The 13,844-nt window shown below is 38.8% G+C and overlaps 1 protein-coding gene and 1 long non-coding RNA gene across 4 annotated transcripts in view; both read right to left on the minus strand.

Annotated features, from left to right (window-relative positions):
- Nucleotides 1-5,155: 5,155 nt before the first annotated feature.
- On the minus strand, nt 5,156-6,655 carry il17a/f1 (interleukin 17a/f1). The gene is made up of 3 exons (XM_008309858.3): nt 6,324-6,655; nt 5,719-5,924; nt 5,156-5,600 (listed from the first exon to the last, which is right to left on the minus strand). Exons 1-3 carry the CDS (start codon nt 6,351-6,353, stop codon nt 5,357-5,359), a joined length of 480 nt encoding a protein of 159 aa, XP_008308080.2. The 5' UTR covers nt 6,354-6,655; the 3' UTR covers nt 5,156-5,356.
- A 4,428-nt stretch (nt 6,656-11,083) lies between these two features.
- Nucleotides 11,084-13,844, minus strand: part of LOC103378600 (uncharacterized) — a 6,999-nt gene continuing 4,238 nt past the window's right edge. Inside the window, exons 1-3 of one of the 3 annotated variants that reach the window (XR_003049787.1) lie at nt 12,752-13,526; nt 12,527-12,653; nt 11,084-11,367 (exon numbers count right to left, since the gene is read on the minus strand). This is a non-coding gene — a long non-coding RNA (uncharacterized LOC103378600). Of the gene's footprint in view, nt 11,368-12,526; nt 12,692-12,751; nt 13,527-13,844 lie in introns of those variants that run through there. The other 2 variants (XR_003049786.1, XR_001760058.2) reach the window with 2 other exon arrangements.

The following is a 13,844-nucleotide window of genomic DNA, read 5'->3' on the forward strand; positions in this document are numbered from 1 at the left end:
TCCATGCAGCAGAGTTTCCTAACCTATAAACATTAAAAGTTTTTTTTTATTACACAGCAATGAACAATGTTTTTAGCTTGAAGAAATAATAATTAATTGCAGAAACTTGTATTAGTCTGTTATGGAGTCGTTTTTTGGTTCCAAGGACTGGTCAGCCAGTATCTTCCAATACTTATGACCGGTAGCAAAGTGCTGAGCATTGAAGGATCATTACATTTTCAAAATGAAACATCTTTTAGACTCTTCTATCAGAGTGTGAATAACTTTTATTTAAAAACTTTGCCATATTGTCTTTAAATAAAGAAAGTAAATGGATATGATGAATTTTCAGGATTTTCTTTGAATTAAGCACATTTGTTAAAATTAAGCAATTTTTTTTTTTCACTGTGTCCCTCCGCGGTACCAAATAACCTATGGACTGGTACTGGTCCACGGACCGGGGGTTGGGGAGCCGTGATCTGTACAGTCTTCCATTTCAACGGAAACTGTATTGCTGATGTGGCCCTTGGCTCTACCTCCTGCGCCGAGCCCACTCATATTTGGACAGGGAATGTGAGAATACTCTTCCTGGATTTTTCTACCGCCTTCAACACCATCTACCCATTTGTACTCCAGGATAAACTGACACGAATGCAAGTGGACCCATGTCTTGTTGCCTGGATTACCAGGCAATATCCTACCTCACAGACAGACAGTATGTCAAACTGAATGACTTCACATCTGACACTGCAGTCAGCAACATCAGAGCACCGCAGCACCCTACATACCTCTGACTTCTGGTACAAGTTCTGTTAAGTGTTCTGTTCAACGACAAGCTCCTCCTTCCAAAGAGCAGAACCAACAGACTTAAAAATGTCTTTGTCCACGAGCAATCTAAACTGATCTCAATCTTAATTTCGATCACTATTATTTTTGTATAATAGTATAATATTACTATATTCTAAGCTACCTACTAATCTACTTACCTACTTATTTACTACATCCACTGTTTTTTATTGTATATTATTTAATCTATTCACGTGTTATTCCCAGTGTTGGGCACGTTACTTTGAAAAAGTAATTAGTTACTTCTAATTACTTTTTACTAGTTACTTCTCTCACCAAAAGGTAACTCAGTTAGTAATTGAGTTACTCCACTGTAAAAGTAACTATTTACCAGGGGAAAATAACTATTGCGTTACGTTTTTAAATGTTTTAAAAATGTAGAGTAGAAAAGCAAAGACAGGTGCCTGAGCAGAGGTTTTATTTTATTACACCTCAACATACAACAACTGGTACAACTGTTTTCTTCCTCACAAAAGTGATTAATTAAACTTTTAATGAGGCACTGTCTTCTCTGGAGTCAAGATTTTACAATTGAACAAGAACCGAAAAGAGCATCTTATTTCACTATTCATCCAACAGCATGCACCTGGCAATGCTTCATGTCCATCAGCGTTCCTCTTTCAATGACACTTACACCAACACAAAGATATACACAGGGACATATTTGTCCTACAAAGAACGATTCTTTATACAAACGGACAGAGCATCCTTCTTGTGTCTCAGCAATTCATATTTATTGTTTTACAGATTTACTGTTTTACCGATTTGTTCAATTGAAAATATGAATGTGAATATATGAGTTTTCCACACGCACCACTAGGGAACCACTAGGGAACAACTAGGGAACTAACCAGGTTTGGGTTTTGTATTTGTATCCCTAACGGGAATAATAATAATGTAAAAAAAATCATTTTCATCCGAGGTGACCTTGATATTGATCTCTTGAATCCACACAAGCGCACAGGAAGATGAATTCCTTAATATAATGTACAGCACGAGCCTTTATCCAAAAAGCACCACACGGCAGAGTCACATGTCACTGTACCTCATTAATCGAACATTTTTTTTCTAACGACATTAAAAACAACACTCTCAGCGGACTATTGGTCATTGACATCAGTGGCCATTTGCCAGTCTTTACAGTCTTTATGATGACACATTCAAAGGACGTCACTCAGATACAAAAAAAGCAACATATAGATGCTTAAGGACAGATTAAACACTTAGAATTGACAAAATTAGGATGCTGAACAAAAGTGAACATGTGAAGATATTGGCCGATGGTCTGCCTGCTGGCCGTTGCTGCCTGATACACCTCCACTGGTGCCTTTTTGTGCAAGCGTGCTCTTCTGAACACAGGCTAGTAGCCTGAGTGTCACTAGTGGTGCCGACTTACCTCAAAGGTGGTTGTCCTTTCGGCATGGCCAAGGGGTTGGCATTGGGGTTGAGGCAGAGAGATACAGTAGTTGGGGTCACCCATAAACCTACCTTCAGGGTGAAAGGGCTGGGGTTTAAGGATGGGGTGGGATGGGTTGTCTTACCAAGCTAAGACTATTTGGGATTGGCTAAATGTCTCTAAATCTTTGTACTAATTCATTGAGACACACTTCTAAAATTGGCAGAGAACAGGACAGGTGCATTTGTATGTATGTAAATATACAATGCAGACTTTGACTTGTTAATGAGTGCACAGAGGTGGTTGTCCTTTCGGCATGGCCAAGGGGTTGGCATTGGGGTTGAGGCAGAGAGATACAGTAGTTGGGGTCACCCATAAACCTACCTTCAGGGTGAAAGGGCTGGGGTTTAAGGATGGGGTGGGATGGGTTGTCTTACCAAGCTAAGACTATTTGGGATTGGCTAAATGTCTCTAAATCTTTGTACTAATTCATTGAGACACACTTCTAAAATTGGCAGAGAACAGGACAGGTGCATTTGTATGTATGTAAATATACAATGTAGACTTTGACTTGTTAATGAGTGCACAGTACACAAATTGTAGGCTATGAGTAACAAATTTGAAGTATGTCTATAATTATATATATATATATGGGTAGTTATTTGGCATTTAACGGGGTGGTTATTTGGCATTTAACAGTATGATGGCGAGGGAAAAGAAACTGTTTCTGAATCTGGCAGTTTTGCAGCCAATGCTGCTGAGCCTCCTGCCTGACGTCACAGTGTCAGCGTGCAATGTCCTGGATGGGGAGAAGTGGAGTCCCAATGATCATCTGCGCTGTCTTCACCGCTCTCTGCAGAGATTTCCAGTGTGAGGCCCTTGCTCCTTGTACCAGACGGAGATGCAGATGGTCAGCAGGCTCTCGATGGTCCCTCTGTAGAAGGTGGAGAGGATGGGAGCACTTCTCATGATCTCATTTGTTTTGTCAATGTTCAGGAGCAGGTTCTTTGTCTGACACAAGTCCACCAGATGTCGCACCTCCTCTCTGTAAGCCAGCTCGTTGTCATCCTGAATGAGGCCCACAACTGTAGTGTCATCCGCATACTTTAGGACATGGTTGGTGTTGTGCCCGAGACGACAGTCATGGGTCATCAGGATAATACGATAAAAAAAACATTAAGGAAAAAAAAATCTGATTAAAATTACACATTCCATCGTCCAGCTAAATTATGACACAGGTGGGGCGTAAATTCGTGTGACTGATAAAGGAAGCAGTGATACCTTGATTTGAAGACGTATCTGTGGATGAATGCTACTCATTGCCATGACGTCACTGTCATCTACTACCTTTTTCTTTTTCTTTACAATTCTCAAACAGTTACCTTAAAGCGACAGTACATCATGAGGCCAGTTGAATCTAAGTTCAGCCAATAGGATTGTCCTGCCTTTCTCATATTTACGTAAATCTTTGTAGCAGTCTAGTATGAATGGTTTCCTCACGGTGCTGCAATATTTTTGGAAGCATGCCAGGTTCATCATTGGTTTTTATTGGTGTTCTGTCTTTATTTCCATTATAATGAATACTAGTTTCACCCAATCCACGTGATATCGTGCTCTTGATTGACCTAGCTTGGGAATTTTGGTGTGTGATTGTCCCATTCACTTTGTCTGTGTCAACAATCTCATAAGGTGGAGGGGTCTGTGCAGCCCTTGCTGCATTCACTGTCTGTCCTTTAAGCATATTAAAATCCTCCTGTGAATTTAACTAGACCAGCTAAGCTGGGATAGATCCCTGCAGTTAGCTGTCATCTTGTCTCATTTGTCTATTTAGTACACTTTCTCTGAGTTTTTTCCGGTACTTTTGGCCTTAGTTTTTGAACAAATTTAGAACTTCTACTCGAGCTCTCTTTTACTTTGTCTTTTCTTAATTGTATCTTTTGGCTTGTAATCTTTGATTCTTATTTCCATGATCTCTCACACATCTCTGCATCAAATGTGCCATCCATAGGCCAGGGCGTGGTCATGCTTGCTGTACGTTTTGCCCATTTTTCAAAAAAATCTTGGGATTTCTTTGATATGTTCTGGGAACAGCCATTGTTATGTTACTACGTTGTGTTCAGATTCAGGTTGTTTCCTATTAATTACTCATCACTGCTACAGCATACAGTATACAGTCACAAGCCTTACGGAGAGTTTCCCATTCTGGCCATTATTCACAGCTGCTGCCTAATCCAATATTTCAAATTCTATACAAGTACACAGCACAATGTTTATATTCATTTAGCAGCTGTTCCTGCATGCAGAGTCTAACGAGCCGGTGAGAGCAACGTCCCTATTGCCTTTTGTTCAAATTTTGGCAAGGACCTCAGTGCTTACTAGATGAGGCTGGAAGCCAGCAACGGACAAGCATATATGCATTAATAGGAGGAAAAGTTCCTACCTGTTGCGTGCTTTGCACAGCCGGTCCAGTGACCCCGGCCTTCAAGGTTAGGTGGCTTAGAAAGTCAAAGGCAATAAAAGGAAAAGATAAATATTGCCAAAAGAACACAGACATGGGACAGAGAAAGATATACTAGAGTGGCCAGCGCAGTCAGTAGATCTCAAGTTGTGGGAAGTACTTCAGGAAGTGTAATTTCTTCAGATTACACCAACATCATTTATTTTTTTCTTGTTTGCTTCTTTTGGTGGGGCTGGCAGTTTTGTAATTACTTTGTTTTATATAGTTTGTATGTGTTTAGAAAAGCAGAAAAATATATATAACTAAAGTGATAAAAATGAAACGGACATCTCTGTAGTTTTTATATTTACTTTTTAATCACAATAAATACCTTTGCATTAAATTAACAATACACTTCGATACAAATTTAAATAATATGCAACCAAAATAAACGTACGCATAAATAGAGTAAAGGAAGTATAAGGGACACAAGATGGGATAGGTAAGTCATTCACATCCTTTAATTTGTGTTTTATTACTAATAATATAGGACATCAAGAAAACAAAATGCAGACAAATCAAAAAATATAAGTTCAGAACGTAGACCAATTGATCGATGTTTAAATGAAAACTTTTCAAAATAGGCTTTTAACGTTTCTTTTTGTTTGACTAAACCACACACTGCTTTAGACTAGTCTTCACTGCTGATGTTGGACTATGGACCTGACACAGGTGCATCCCACTGCCATAAGGCGCGACTCGAGCTTAAAGTAATAGCTGTGCTCTGTACTATTTGACCGCATGCGCCGCAAAACCAGGACCTGCTGTATGATAGCTGTTGACTTCAGGTTCCGGTCCTCAATGCCCTGGGAGTCCAGACAGCCTTCCAGCAAACACTGAGCCTCCATTAGCTGGGGGAACAGACTGTCATCTTTGGAGACGCTAGGTATAGATGAGAAGGAAAAGAAAAAAATGTCCAATAAGGCCATGTATTTTATATTCAAAGGATCTAACCTTAGTTAGCATTGTTCTTAATCTTAGCCAAAGTGTGCTTTCATACTTGTAGGACCACGGAGATATTGAACAGTTCTCAAGTGATCTTATGGTATTGTTAAGAACCAAAGACCGGTTATCGAGTTGAAGAGGAACTGTTTCCGTTGGCGCACTGGCAGATTTCTTCTTTGGTTTCAGTGAGCGAATTGTGTTCGAAGTCGCCGTGGTTTCTACGAGCACCATTACCATCAGAATTGTGCAAACAGAGGCCGCCTGAGGAGAAAAAAAGAAAAAGACAAATGTTTCTGATGCACAATGTGGAAAAAAAAAAAAAAATGAGGATGCGAAAACCAACGAAATCATGAAGAAAAACATCAAACAAAGTAAATATATGCAAAATGAATAGCTTTCAGATACTCTACTGCTTATATTTGAATGATCACATGGGAAAGTTTTATTTTCAATGCTACTAACAGTAGAGGGAAGTTGAATATCATAAATCACACAAAGCTTTCAGATACTCTACTGCTACTGGAAAGTTTTATTTTCAACGCTATTAACAGTAGAGGGAAGTTGAAGCATTTATATACAGAAAATAATTAAACACATTTAAAACTGGGAAATTACAAGTCATCTGTGAAAAACAATACTAGAAGAAAGAGCCACTCTTACCCGCAATGTTGAGTCGACAGTTGAAGACATACTGAATAGTCTCCTTCTGGAACGACCGCGACTTTCTTCTGTCTCAGACGTGTTACGTAATGCAAATATTCAAGTAGGTCTTCGCTTCTTTCAGTATGGCAGTGGTGCTGTGAGCAAGGTTTAAATCCCTGCCACAGACGCTTGCTTTCAACCTCACTACAGCTCAGATGCAGCTTTTTATCTTTGTAGGATCCAATATCAGTCTTTCTCTCTCTCTCTCTCTCTCTCTCTCTCATTCTCACTCTCACTCTCTCTCTGTCTGTCTCTTGTTTTTCTTGCTGACTGGCTCGGTGGTTGAATCATTTTGCACGCATCATTTGCAGAATGTAAATGGGTCACAATGTCTCTGCAGTGTAGGCTCTTTATCCTTAAACGTCACTATGCTGAAAAAGGTCTGAAGAATTAGTGCCACTTCACTGCCAGGCCTGGAACATTTGACATTTTCATATTCTTCATCAAGTATGTAGGGATGTTGTTCAGTTAGATTTGCAGCCATAGATAAAGTAGCCATTGAAGTAAAACTAAGTTAACACATTAACAGTTCACAGGTTTCAGATATAATATAATAATCTAAACAATATTTGAAGGTAGTTGTTGACCTAGACTAGCGTCCAAAAGTTTGGGGGGTCACTTAGAAATTCACCTATTTTTGAAGGTTTTTTTTCAATGAAGATAACTTTAAATTTTTAGCAAATAAATATTGAACTATATTGATCCCATGTTTGGGAAAATTCTCGCGTTAACACCAGATATGCTGTTAACAGGCTGCCCCCAGCAAGCGCCAAAGCATGCGGTTCCTCTGGAAATCATCCCAGGATTCTCTGCTCTCTGCTTCCGAGGCAGGTGCACTATGGAACCGACTACGCTATGGAATCGACCAAAGTAACCATCGCTCCAGTTTTACTAGGTACATTGTGTTTGACGATTGCATAAGAAGGCTATTGAATGATTAGAAAAACCCTTGAAAATCTTTGTACAATTACAACAGCACAGCTGAAACATGTTTTGCCGATTCAAAAAAAGCTATAAAACTGGCCTTCCTTTGAGCTAGTTCAGTATCTGGAGCATCCCAACTGTGGGCTGGATTATACTCTCAAAACAGTAAAGAATGTGAAACTTAACAATCTATTCTTGGTTCTTAGAAATGAAGGCCAGTCCGTGCGAGACATAGCAAAGAAACTTAAGATATCCTAAAATGCACAGGGGTAGAAAGAAGTGGGAGGCCCCGGACGACGACTTCAGACGACGAAGTTCATTAGAGAAGTACCTTAGGAAGCGTGGGGTATAATTTCTTCAGATTACCTCAGCGAATGACCGTAATTTCTGGACTATTGAGTGCACCTAAATGTAAGCTGCAAGTCAGGAGTTGACAAGGTAAAAATAGTGGGCAAAGAAATGTTCAAAGAAAAAGGGGGTAATGAAAAAGTGGAGTAGTCAGGGAGAGACAAGAATACTATCAGGTTAGAAAAGAGCACCTTCCATTGTACCGTAATTTCCGGACTATTGAGTGCACCTGAATATGAGCTGCACCCACTAAATTGAAAAAAAAAAATCAATTGTACATACAGTTAGGCCCAGAAATATTTGGACAATGACACAAAAAAGTGACTTTAAGTGTAGACTTTAAGGTTTAATTCAAGGGGGTTGAACAAAAATACATGATTAAACATGTACAGTAGGAATTGTAGCCATTTTTTTTTTTTTACAAACACTCCTCATTTTAGGGGCTCAAAAGTAATTGGGTTAATAAACATAACCCTAAATGAAAATGTTACTTTTCAATATTTTGTTGAGAATCCTTTGCAGGCAATGACTGCCTGAAGTCTGTGACCCATGGGCATCACCAATCGCTGGGTTTCCTCCTTTGTGATGCTTTGCCAGGCCTTTACTGCAGCTATCTTCAGTTGTTGCTGCTTTACATTTTGTCTTGAGCAAGTGAAATGCATGCTCGATTGGGTTAAGATGTGATGATTCACTCAGGCATTGCAGAATATTCCACTTCTTCGCTTTAAAAAAAACTCCTGGGTCGCTTTTGCAGTATGTTTTGGATCATTGTCCATCTGTGCCGTGAAACGCTGTTCAATCAACTTTGCTGCATTTGGCTGAATCTGAGCAGAAAGTAGATCCCTATACACTTCAGAATTCATCCGGCTGCTTCTGTCTTTTGTCACAAGTCTGAGTCAAGTCTCAAGTCAAGACTAAAAAGTGTCAAGTCAAGTCCCAAGTCCTTACGTTTCCGTTTCGAGTCCTTTTAAACAGTTGGTGAAAAACACTACAACACACAACAAAATGTGACCTTTGTTTTTTAACCCGTCGCCAAAGTGAACAGCTGTGTCACAATGACAGGTAGTTCACTTTCCCCCTTTTCTTCCTTTCACAGTGCAGATGGCCCTGTGATCTGCTACGAGGCCGAAGCTAACATTAGCTCCGGGGCTAACTGCCTTCACTTTGTGCTTGTCCGCAGCAGAGGTAAACAGAAAACAGGGAAGTTGGGGTCTTTATTATCAGCACCAAGCACAACATTACACAAACAGTGTTTTAACAGCTCCTGTATAACCAACTCAAGCTTCAACATGACAAGGGCTCAAACTGCTCTCAACATTCGCTACCATTCTCTCTTTTGCACAGGCTCCACACACGTATTCACAGACAGGCATACGCTACTAGCATAACACACAGTAGCCCACCAGGAGTCAATGATCGCTAGCGGTATGAACTTCGTTAGCCCGTAAAAATCCATAAATTAGCCGCATCATTGTTTAAGCCGCAGCGTTTAAAGCGTGTGAAACAGTAGCTTATAGACCGGAAAATACGATTTTGTTTGTTTGTTTCTAAAGATCACATGATATAGCCCGTTGTTGGAATTTGTTTTGAACTAGAAACAACAAATTGCCTCGCCACTTTAGAAAACACATGCTGAATGGAACACAAGAAAGGCATGGAAAATAAATAATAAAATAAACCAACGATAGAATTACACAATTCAGATTTAGAATTGAGACTGGTCAATTTAAGTGCAAGTCCGTTGTTTAGTTCAATGTCTCTGCAATGTACGCATGACAGTCGATTCGCCTTTACAAAACCTCTCCGAATTTTGACCCTGAGAGTCTTGAGAAGTTTTCCTAATGGGTAAAAAAAAACGCTGATAACTTTAGGTAATCAGATTAAAGTCTGATCTGAAGATTTACCACCGCCGCCATTGTCACTGTTTCCTCTCAGACGGCAGAAGTAGGTCAAAATAAAATGCTGATGGGTCAGGTCAGACCTCAGAAACTACCACTTTGAAAACAAAACCACATCAAGCTCTCTGATGTCACCGGCCCCTTAGAAAACTTGTGGAGACAGGAGTTTCACTTTTGCAGTGTGTTTGAAAGAGAGAGAGAGAGAGAGAGAGACAGACAGACACACTTTTAAAAAAATGTAACAGTTATAAAATGAACAGTATATCATGAAAAGTTAATATTGCTTCATATAGATTTACATGTTTTTATTGATTTGAATTTTTTTTATATTTGTTCATATAAAACCTACTGTATGTCTGTGCCAGTTTTATTTAGAATGGGTTGCAGGCATCTGTTTCTACACATGTTCCTACTTATATATTTGATTAAGTTGGTCAATGACCAGCCATAATTTAACTTAATAACATAATTTGGACACGTTTGGCGGGCTGGATTAAAAAGCCAAAGGGGCTGTAGTTTGCCCATGCCTGAACAAGACACTTGGGGTAGGGATAGGGGCGTCCTCCAAGTGCTGGTCGCAAAGCCCAGCTAGCTCAGTTCAGGGGATTCATACCAGATACCAAGGATGTGGCCCAGGTTAATATAAACTCCATTGGAGTGAGAATCTCCATAAAAAAAAAAAGCTTTGTACTGACATTATGCCTTCTGAAAATGACATGCTGCTATATTGTAAGATGTCTTTTGACTCATTACTCTTTCACATAAGTCATGTACGGGGCAACTTAAATAGCAGTTAGCCATCCCAAAAGGTCGAATCCCAGCACTTTAAAAGAGAATGGACTGTAGACAAGTTACATTGTACATTGGCCATATCTTCATGGTCCTTAGAGGCTTTGCACAGGTAAACAGGTTGCTTTGTCAGTACCTGTCGTTAAACTATTTTAAATGGAACCTACATACATTGTCTGCATTGTGTGTTCAGCTAAATTACTTAACTAGCAGGTATACGCTTAGCATTGCTCACTAGGGTGATCAGGCATCCTTTTTTTTTTACCGAGAAAAGAAACCTTTTTGAGAACCAGAGACCTGTAGATTATTAGATTGATATCATTTTTGTATTGGTAATTGATTTTTAATAAACAGGTCTGTCTGTGTGGCGCTTTGGCCCAGAGGCAATGTCTCTGTCATTGGTGTGGAACCCCAGGGTTCACCTACTGGGCAAGTTTGAATCCCGGTTAGGGCAGTTGGTACCTTCCAGTGGACTGGATGTGATTTGGGTGGAGGTCATGGAGAATGCTACCCCCCGCGACCCGGTAACGGATAAGTGGATGAAAATAGATGGATGGAAGGTCTGTCTGTCTATCCATCCGTCCATGTGTCTGTCCCCTTTTGTTGTTGACTTAGTAAATTTACGACGGGCGCAATGAGAAACTGAAGTGCAGGAGTGAAACACATCACTGGCTGACATTCTGCAGCTGGTTATGTTAAAAACATCCCTTAAAATGATCAAGGGTCTTATTTATTGTAATTATCAAAGATAATTGTCTGTTTTCTTTCTTTTTTTTTTTTAAAGGAAGTTTTTATTAAAGAAGTTTCAGATCAACTCGGAACAGAAAAATTGACATTAAATGAAAAACAAACTTAAAGTAAAACCAAACCTAAATGATCGACCTACAATACAAACATATTAACATTTTCATACACACACTTTCCCTTTCTCACACTTCCAAACACACGTTGCTGACTCAGCTGTAATAAATTATATGTGCAATCCAGGTCTCCAACACACAAAGGCACGTGGAGAATTCACTCTGCAGCATTGGAGCCCGAGTCTACAGGGACAGTGGAAAAAAAAGAGAACACGATGGTTAAGAGAGGCAAAGATATAAACAACTTTATCAGATAAAGAAGGACGTACACCTAACTACAAGTTTGATTTTCAAAAAGGTTGATATAAGTCCTTTATATTGTTTTCTTTATTTAAGTACATGTGTCTCAAAGTTCTTAAACAGTTTTGGCAAGTTTTATCATTGCATACATGTCAAGCATGAGCAGTATATGCACTGCGTAAATTAGGGCCGGGGAGTGTTAATTAATTACCCCAATATGTACCAATACATTATGCCAGGGGTGTTAAACTCATTTCCCACATCAGCAATACAGTTCCCCTTGAAGGGTTGGTTGTAAATGTAAGACTGTATAAATGTAACTACTCCATAATGTATTAATACGTGCTTCTGCAATTGATTATTATTCATTTAGGATACAAATATTGTACATTGCTGTGTAATAAAAAAAAATAAAAAAAAAGATCTGGTTAAAAAAATTAAACAGCATAGACTTTACAATAAGGCAAACTAGTTTTGAGCTCCAGTGGGCCACACAAAATTACTTGGCGGGCCACATATGGCGCACGGGCCTCAAGTTTGACATATGAATTATGCATTCTAATTATTTTCACCTTTAATGTCGTGAGATTGGATTATATATATATATATATATACATACACATATATATACATATATACACATATATATACTGTAAATATATACATATATATACACGTATATATATACATATATATACACGTATATATATACATATATATGTATATATATGCATATATATATACATATATATGTTTATATATATACACATATATATATACATATATATATAGTAAGTCAGCAACTGCCTTAAGTTTATGTTGTACAATGTAAGTTTATGTAAATAAATAATCTCACAATCTTTGAACAGTTGGAGTGTATTAAATATTAAACACATCCAAAGAGTTTAGTTGTCAGCAACTGGACTTCTTCTTGGAGCTTGAAAGTCATTTCGTTCCTCAACTGAGGAACTTCATCAGTTTCTGGTTGATGTCAGAGGGAACCCTAGTCGTTTTACTACTGAATGCTCCTCTGGTAGGGACCTCGCATATGTAGTTTGTTAGATACAGTATTACACTTCTATGTGCTATATTTCGGACTTACTCTTTCCATCACAGGCGACGATCTTCACCTTGTCAACCTTCACCAGATCGGTCACCTCTCTGAATTCCACGTCGTTTAAGACAAATGTCCATACATTGTCACAAAACCTGTAGGTGTTCAGAGAGCCCTGGAGGAACCCGAGAGACAACCCATGTTAAACAAAATGTGTAAGTAGCAGCTGATGGCTACAAAATTTTTTTAAAAAGAGACAGAGCTATTGAAGACCTTCAAGACTGTCGTTCTTCAATTGCTGCAAGTGCGTCACCATCGTGTGCAATTGCACTGCATAAATTGTGAGTCAATCAAAAATAGAAGTTATTACTTGTACTGTTTGGGACATTTTTTGTTTGTGTGCTGTGGGGCTGTTCTAATGTAATATATGTGACGTGGATTAAAAGGAGTTGAGGATCATTTTAATTTCAAAATGTATTATTTAAATTAATAATAGTATTTGGGTAAAGTAATAAACTTTTTCAAACATGAACATACACACATTTTAAAAGATATATACTTTGCAAATGATGATGATATCTTTGCCTAACTATTTCCTATAGAGGACAACAAATAAAAATACACAGGAATCATCAAACTTATTCCACGTTATATTAAACCACATACAATGTCACCATACCACTGACACTGTTCATCTCTTTTCTGTACCACTACTCCCATCTAGTGACACCCGAAGGCCAAGATCTACATAACAAAATGTCATTTTGGTAATGCATGACAAAAAAAAGAAAGTTATATAAAGCTTGAATAGTTTTATGTTAAGCATTACAACTTGTGAAAATGTAATGATTTCTTAAGCTCAAATTTCTTTAATTGACAAAATAAAATATAACATCAGATGCTATTTCATTATAATTAAGCTTAAGCCCAAGGTTTCATGCGTGTTGTTTGGATTTCGTATTTCAAATACAAAATTATCTTCTTCTGCTTTCGGCTTGTCCCTTTTTCAGGGGTTGCCACATCGCATCAACCTTTATCATTTTATCCTGTTCTCGGCATGTCCTCCCTCACTGCCCCCATAAATCTCCTCTTTGGCTTTCCTTTGTCTCCTATCTGGTAGCTCCATCTCTAACATTCTTCTACCAATGTATCCACTGTCCCTCCTGCGCACATGTCCAAACCATCTCAGTCTGGCTTCTCTAGCTTTTTCTCCAAACCTTCCTGTCTGTGTTGTCCCTCTAATGACCTCATTCCTGATCCTGTCTATCCTTATCACTCCCAAAGAGAATCTTAGCACCTTTAACTCTGCCACCTCCAGCTCCGCCTCCTGTCTTCTGCCTATTGCTACTGTCTCTAAACCATACAT

Source organism: Cynoglossus semilaevis, chromosome 5 (genome assembly GCF_000523025.1).
Source record: "Cynoglossus semilaevis isolate Cse_v1.0 chromosome 5, Cse_v1.0, whole genome shotgun sequence".
NCBI lineage: Eukaryota > Metazoa > Chordata > Actinopteri > Pleuronectiformes > Cynoglossidae > Cynoglossus > Cynoglossus semilaevis.